Here is a 7,683-nt window from a genome sequence, read left to right as displayed (position 1 = left end):
GGCCCTGACAACATTCTGGCAATAGTACTGAAGACTTGTGCACCAGAACTTGCCATGCCCCGAGCCAAGCTGTTCCAGTACAGCTACAACACTGGCATCTACCCAGCAAAGTGGAAAATTGCCCAGGTATGTCCTGTACACACAAAGCAGGACAAATCCAACCCAGCCAATTACTGCCTCATCAGTCTACTGTCAATCATCAGTAATGAACGTTGTCATCAACAGTGCTGTCAAGCGACAATAACCTGCTCACTGCTGCCCAGTTTGGGTTCCGCCAGGGCCACTCAGCTCCTGACCTCATTACAACCTTGGTTCAAACATAGACAAAAGAGCTGAACTCCAGAGGTGAGGTGAGAGTCACTGCCCTTGACATCAAGGCTGCATTTGACCAAGTGTGGCATCAAGGAGCCCTAGCAAAAATGGAGTCAATGGGAATCAGGGGAAAAACTCTCCGCTGGTTGGAATCATACCTAGCACAAAGGAAGATGGTTGTGGTTGTTGGAGGTCAGTCACCTCAGCTCCAGGACATCACTGCAGGAGTTCCCCAGGGTAGTGTCCTAGGCACAACCATCTTCAGCTGCTTCATCAATGACCTTCCTTCCATCATGAGGTCAGAAGTGGGGATGTTCGCTAATGATTGCACAATGTTCAGTGCATGAAGCAGCCCGTGTCCGTATGCAGCAAGACCTGGACAACATTCAGGCTTGGGCTGATAAATGACAAGTAACATTTGTGCCACACAAGTGTCAGGCAATGACCATCTCCAACAGGAGAGAATAAAACCATTGCTCTTGATGTTCAATGGCATTACCATCACTGAAACCCCCACTATCAACATCCTGGGAGTTACCATTGACCAGAAACTGAACTGGACTAGCTATATAAATACTGTGGCTATAAGAGCAGGTCAGAGGCTGGGAATCCTGCAGCGAGTAACTCACCTCCTGGCTCCCCAAAGTCTGTCCACCATCTACAAGTCACAAGTCAGGAGTGTGATGGAATACTCACCACTTGCCTGGATGAGTGCAGCTACACAACACTCAAGAAGCTGGACACCATCCAGGACAAAGCAGCCCGCTTGACTGGCACCCCATCCACAAACATTCACTCCCTCCACCACCGACGCACAGTAGCAGCAGTGTGTACCATCTACAAGATGCACTGCAGAAACTCACCAAGGCTCCTTAGGCAGCTCCTTCCAAACACATGACCACTACCATCTAGAAGGGCAAGGGCAGCAGATAGATGGGAACACCATCACCTGGAAGTTCCCCTCCAAATCACTCACCATCCTGACTTGGAACTATGGGCTGGATATTCATCTTCCATTTGGGGAGTGGGAGTTGGGAATTGTCCCGGCTCAGCATGCCTGCCTTGTGTGCAAGCACCACAAGGTGGGATTTTTATTCCAGGCGGGGTGGGCAGGGGGTGTCTGTGTTCAGGCCCACCACCCCGGGAAACAGTTCAGAGATGCCACAGGTCAGCCAGGTGCCGAGGCAGCTGGTTGAAAGTCCCATGTCAGTGCCCTGTGACTTGGTCCCAATTACAAGTAAACCAATAGAACAAAAAACAGCCCTCTAACCCTCATCCCTCATAGCCCCTCCACTCACACTCCATGTCCCATCCGTGCAACTCATGCCACCTCATGCTCCCCCACCCACACACTGTCGCCGCTCCTACCCTCCATGCCAACCTATGTCCCCCACAAACCCCTGTTCCCCCTTTTGACCTCCATGCCAACCTATCCCCCTCTACCCAACCCCATGGCCACTCAAGCCCTTCATACTAACCCATGGCAGTTCCATGCCCATTTACCCAATATACTCCATACAGAACTACTAATCCCCATAGTAACAATAGCATGTGTGAAAAAGCTTTTTAAAAAGTCATTCATTCATAGAAATTGCTTTTACAGCAGACCCTTTAAACTATCAATAGTAGACACTGCAAACACTTGAAACCTCTTTATCTGGTGCAAATAAACATTGTGCAATTGACAGAATAGATCAGAGAGAAAGATCTGTCGGTCAAGCAATATTTTCCCAGGGGCACAGCTGTTTCAACAGAGTAATAGACATCTGGGCTCTCAGCCACAAATGCATAATGAGACTTGGCTGAACAGCAAAGATAGGACAAACAACTGCAGAGCACCCTGGATGATGAAAGATAGAGAGTAAGATGAAGCAGAAAAAGTATGCACATGATAGATGTCAGATGGATAATACGACTGAGAACCAGGCTGAACATAGAAGATTCAGAGAGGAGGTGATAAAGCAAATATGAAAAGCAAAGAAGAGTATGAAAAGAGACTGGCAGCCAACATAAGAGGGAAGCCCAAAGTCTTTCGTAGGCACCTAAATATTCAAAGCTTAGTAGAAGTTAGAGTAGGGCCTATTAGAAACCAAAAAGGGGATTTAAACATAGAGTTGGAGGGCATAGCTGAGGTATTAAATGAATACCTTGCATCTGTCTTTACCAAGGAAGAAAATTTTACCCAGTCCATGATGAAAGAGGAGGAAATTCAGGCATTAGAAGGGTTTAAAATTGATAAGGAGGACGTATTGGATAGGTTATCTGCACTTAAAGTTGATAAGGCACTGGAATCGGAAGAGATGCAACCAAGGATACTGAGGGAAGTGAGAGTGGAAATTGTGAAGGAACTGGCCATAATTTTTCAGACTTCTTTAGATTCAGGGATGGTGCCAGAGGACTGGAAAATTGCAAATGTTACACTCTTCTTCAGAAAACGATGTAAAGATAAGTTTAGCAGCTACAGGCCAGTCAATTTAACCTCGATGGTGGGGAAGCTTCTAGAAATGCTAATTCAAAACAAAATTAATAGTCACTGAGTAAAGCATGAGTGTGACATAGCAATGTCGTCGGGCGAGTGTCATCATAGCAATGTCATCGCTCACTTGCACGATATTTCAGTCGGTGAGCGCGCGCGGGAGTCGACAGCGCACCCCTTGACAATTAAGAGCGCTGTTAAACCTGTTAATAAATTAATTAAAGTGAAATTTTCCCTGCCTGCCCAACCTACAGTTCCATGGGCGGGATGAGGTTTCGAGCAGTGATTAAAAAACAATAACATTTTTAAAACTCATTTTTAACATGTACCTGCTCAGATTCACCTGAGGGGACATGTTTTCCTTATTTTTCCATTCTTTATTTTTAATGTGAAAGATCTTCAGCTCCCTGAGGCAGCACTGTGCCTTCAGGGAGCTTTCACTGAGTGCACCCCTGCGTGCATGCGCACACTTCAGCGTTCGCACTCTTCCCGCCCCCCACCCTGACAGCGCTGAGGTTATCAGCGCATGTTTCACCCTGGCTGGTCGGTAATTGGCCAACCAGCGTGAAATGGCGGTCAGGGCCCGATCACAGGCAGCGGTCAGTTTTGTGGCCGCTCCCGGGCCTGCCCGCCCAATTCTGCCCACGGATACGGAACTGGAGGAGTGACAGGAAACAGGGTAGTGGTTAATGGATGATTTCAGACTGGAGGAAAGTTTGTAGTAGAGTTCCCCAGGGACTGGTTTGAGAATCCCTGTCCTTTCTGATATATATTAATGACCTAGACCTTGGTGTACAGGGCACAATTTCAAAGTTTAGTGTTGATACGAAACTTGTAAGCAGTGTGAACTGTGAGGAGGATGGTGTAGGACTTCAAAAGGACATAGACAAGATGGTGGAATGGGCAGATAGGTGGCAGATGAAATTTAATGCAGAGAAATGTGAGGTGATTCATTTTGGGAGGAAGAACACGGAGAGACAGTATAAAGGGTACAGTCCTAAAGGGGGTGCAGGATTTTCAATTCTGAGTCAGGAAACCAGCCGCCAGTTCAGTTCCGGGTTCTGACCCTGCATTGCAGGTTCCAGATGTACCCGCCAGAATTTTTGAAGCGCCAGGTCAATTAATGGCAGGGACTGGACATCCAACCAGTGCTTCTGATGCTGGAGGGTCAATGGGAGGTCCTCCAGCACTCAGTGACCAAAGGTGACCCCTCCACAGAATGGCTAGCAGCCCGAGCTGCGACCCAGCAGCCTAGAGGAGTGATTCACCGACCCCCTCCAACCCCACACACCCCCGACCCCGGGTTGGCTTGGATATTGTCCAGGAAAACATGAGCTAGACACATTGCTGACTGGAAATGGCAGTACACACAGGAACGGCCCCATGATTAACATTAACTGTGCTGAATTGCTACCCACTGGGAAACGGCGAGCAGCCAATCCGACCCCCATGCCGCCCTTCTTGAAAGTGGCTCAGGGTGGGAATGGTGGTGGTGAACAACATGGAGGCTGAAAGCACCGGCAGGCCTGGTCCCCGACTTCAGCCCCGATCCATTTTAAAACCCAGCTCAAAGAGTCGGAAAAGGGACATGAGTGAGTAAAAATTTGGCTGATGGAGCATAATGTAGGAAAATGTGAACTTGTTCACCTTGGCAGGAAGGATAGAAGGGCAGCATGTTATTTAAATAGAGAGAGATTACAGAAATCTGAGGTACAGAGAGATCAGGGTGTCCTTGTACATGAATCACACAAAGTTAGCATGCAGGGTACAGCAAGTGATTAGGAAGGCAAATGGAATTAATTCTTTATTGCAAGGGAGATGGAATATTAAACTGGGGAAATCTTGCTACAACTCTGCAGGGCATTGGTGAGGCCACACCTGGAGTACTATGTGCAGTTTTGATATCTTTACTTAAGGAGGGATATACCGACATTGGAAACAGGTTAGAGAAGGTTCACGAGGCTGATTCCTGCAAAGGGGATTTTCTTATGAGGAAAGGTTGAGCAGGTTAGGCCTATACTCATTAGAGTTTAGAAGAATGAGGGGTGATCTTATTGAAACGTACAAGATTCTGAGGGGGCTTGACAGGGTAGATGTTGAGAAGATGTTTCCACTTGTGGGGGAATCTCAAACTATGGGAAACAGTTTCACAATAATGGGTCTCCCATGTAAGGTGCAGATGAATGGGAATTTCTTCTCTGAGGGTTGTTATTCTTTGGAATTCTCTTCCCCAGGGAGCATTGGAGGCTGGGTCAGTGAATATATTCAAGGCTGAGTTAGACAGATTTTTGATCTAAAGGAAGACAAGGGTTAAGCGGGGTGTGGGGGTGTGGGGTTGGGGGTGGGGGGAGGGGAGGTTGGCGGTGGGCAGGTAAGCTAAGTTAAGGCCACAGTCAGATCAACAGTAATCATATTTCATTTTGAATGGCGGAGAAGGCTTGAGGGGCCGAGTGGCCTACTCCTGCTCCTGTCTCTTAGATTCTTGTATACTTATGTGTGTGGGGGCACTGTGTGTGACTGTGTTAGGTGTGGGGTGGTGTAGGGTGCTTGTATCTGTATATGTGGTGTATGTTTGTATGTACACGTTTGTATGTGTATATATATGTGTGTGCTGTGGGTGTGTGTGTGTGTTTGTGTGTGTTGGGGTGTGTGGTGTCTTTGTGTGTGTGCAGTGTGTATGTGCATTTGTGTGTTGGGGTTTGTGTGTGTGGGGGTATGTGTGTGGGGGTGTGTGTGAGCGTGTGTGCATGTGGGTATTTGTGTAGAGTGTATATGTATTTGTGTGTGTGAGTGTGTCTTTGTGTGTGTGTGTGGGGGTGTGTGTGTGTATCTTTGTGTGTGTGGGTGTGTGTGGGTTTGTGTGGATGTATGTGTATGGTGTGTTTGTGGGTGTGGGTGTGGGTGCATGTGGGTGTGTGGGTGTTTGTGCATGTATTGGGGGGTGCCTGTGTGTGTGTTTGTGTGTGGGTGGGTGTGTATGCGTTTGTGTGTCGGTGTGTGTGTGTCTGCATGTCTTTGGGTATGTGTGTGTGTGTTTGTGTGTGTGGGTATTTGTGTGTGTGTGTGGGTGTGTGTGTGCGTGTGGCTGTTTGTGTGGGTGTGTGTGTGTGTGTGGGTGGGTGTGTGTGTGTGTGTGTGGGTGTGTGTGTGTGTGTGGTGTGTGAGTGTGTGTGGGGGTGTTTGTGTGTGTGTGGGTGTTTGTATGTGGGTGTTTGTGTGTGTGGGTGTGTGTGTGTGTGTGTGTCGATGTGTGTGTGTGTGTGTCGATGTGTGTATGAGTGTGCGTGTGTGTGTCGATGTGTGTGTGGGTGTGTGTGTGTGTCGATGTGTGTGTGTATGTGTGTGTCGATGTGTGTGTGTGTGCGTGTGTGTGAGTGTGTCGATGTGTGTGGGTGTGTGTGTGTCGATGTGTGTGTGTGTGTGTATGTGTGTATGTTGATGTGTGTACGTGTGTGTCGATGTGTGTGTGTGTGTGTGTTGATGTGTGTGTATGTGTGCGTGTGTGTGTGTGTCGATGTGTGTGTGGGTGTGTGTGTGTGTCGATGTGTATGTGTGTGTGTGTATGTGTGTGTGTGTATGTCCATGTGTGTATATGTGTGTGGATGTGTGTGTGGACGTGTGTGTGGGTGTGTGTGTGTTTGGGTGTGTGTGTGTGCGCATGTGTCGATATGTGTGTGGGTGTGTGTGTGTTTGGGTGTGTGTGTATGCGTGTGTCGATATGTGTGTGGGTGTGCGTGTGTTTGGGTGTGTGTGTGTGTGCGTGTGTCGATATGTGTGTGGGTGTGTGTGTGTTTGGGTGTGTGTGTATGCGTGTGTCGATATGTGTGTGGGTGTGTGTGTGTGTGCGTGTGTCGATATGTGTGTGGGTGTGTGTGTGTTTGGGTGTGTGTGCATGTGTCGATATGTGTGTGTGTGTTTGGGTGTGTGTGTGTGTGTGTGTCGATATGTGTGTGGGTGTGTGTGTGTTTGGGTGTGTGTGTGCGTGTGTCGATATGTGTGTGGGTGTATCTCTCGTGCATGCCCAGAGTTTCTTTGATATCATGGATCGCCTGTTCCACGGGAGATGATGAAAGTCTGACTTTGACGGAGTCGCCCAGGTTTGCTTCAAACTTTCCCATTCAGCCTGACAGTGAAATGTATTTAGTGCGTGTGTTTTGTTTTGCAAAAGCAGGAAATACAGATGAAGGAATTTATGGAAAAATATGACAGGAATGCAGATGGCAGGATTGAGATTGCTGAGGTAAGTGTGTCTGTACCACCAATTGGGGCTCTATTCCCATCAGCTACCCCACCTCCTACTCCAACCCTGGGTGGTCATATGAGTCTGAAGCATGTAATCCCGATTGTGTAAAGGTTTCTGCTGCTCTGGTGCTGCAACACACCCTTGGGGAGGTCCCCAAGCTCCATCCTCAATCTGTGCTGAGGTCTCAGCTTGGCGGAGGGGGGAGTGGTGGGGGAATGGTGTTGGAACAGCATTAGAATTGGACTCAGCACCTTTGGTGGGGAGCAGGATTTGGATCTGCCATGATGCCCCCATAGTCAAATAGCCTGTCAAAGTCAGGATGAAACTTTGCCTGAACAGGAGGCCTGGGGAGAAATTGGAAGAAAGAAAAAGATCGGAACTTCTTTGCGATATAGAAAAGCCAGTTTCCTGTTGGGGACATTGAGCAATGTGATAGAGTTCCGTCTCACAGCAATGACCCCAGGATACCCCTTGTGCTGAATATTCAATCCCTTCCATGCTGGGCCGGGCATATCAAAACCACAGGCACCTGGAGCGCTCTCGAGCACCTCTACAATATCAGCTGTGGAGTTACATTGGTGAAAGCTGGCGATAGTCACTGCAGTTCTGGTTTCTGTTCTATTAGCTGGGGGCTGGTGTTTAGGGGAAGAGT

At 48.2% G+C, this 7,683-nt stretch overlaps 1 protein-coding gene across 1 annotated transcript in view; it reads left to right on the top strand.

Moving 5' to 3' along the window:
* The first annotated feature begins 6,964 nt into the window (after window positions 1–6,964).
* Window positions 6,965–7,683, top strand: part of calb2a (calbindin 2a) — a 66,572-nt gene continuing 65,853 nt past the window's right edge. The window contains exon 1 of the mRNA XM_078535203.1: window positions 6,965–7,028. Within this exon, the coding sequence (XP_078391329.1) occupies window positions 6,969–7,028 (60 nt within the window). The 5' untranslated portion in view covers window positions 6,965–6,968. The remainder of the gene's footprint in view (window positions 7,029–7,683) is intronic.

Source organism: Cetorhinus maximus, unplaced genomic scaffold, assembly GCF_964194155.1.
Source record: "Cetorhinus maximus unplaced genomic scaffold, sCetMax3.hap1.1 HAP1_SCAFFOLD_325, whole genome shotgun sequence".
NCBI classification, from domain to species: Eukaryota; Metazoa; Chordata; class Chondrichthyes; order Lamniformes; family Cetorhinidae; genus Cetorhinus; species Cetorhinus maximus.
This window is presented reverse-complemented; position numbering and strand designations above follow the sequence as displayed.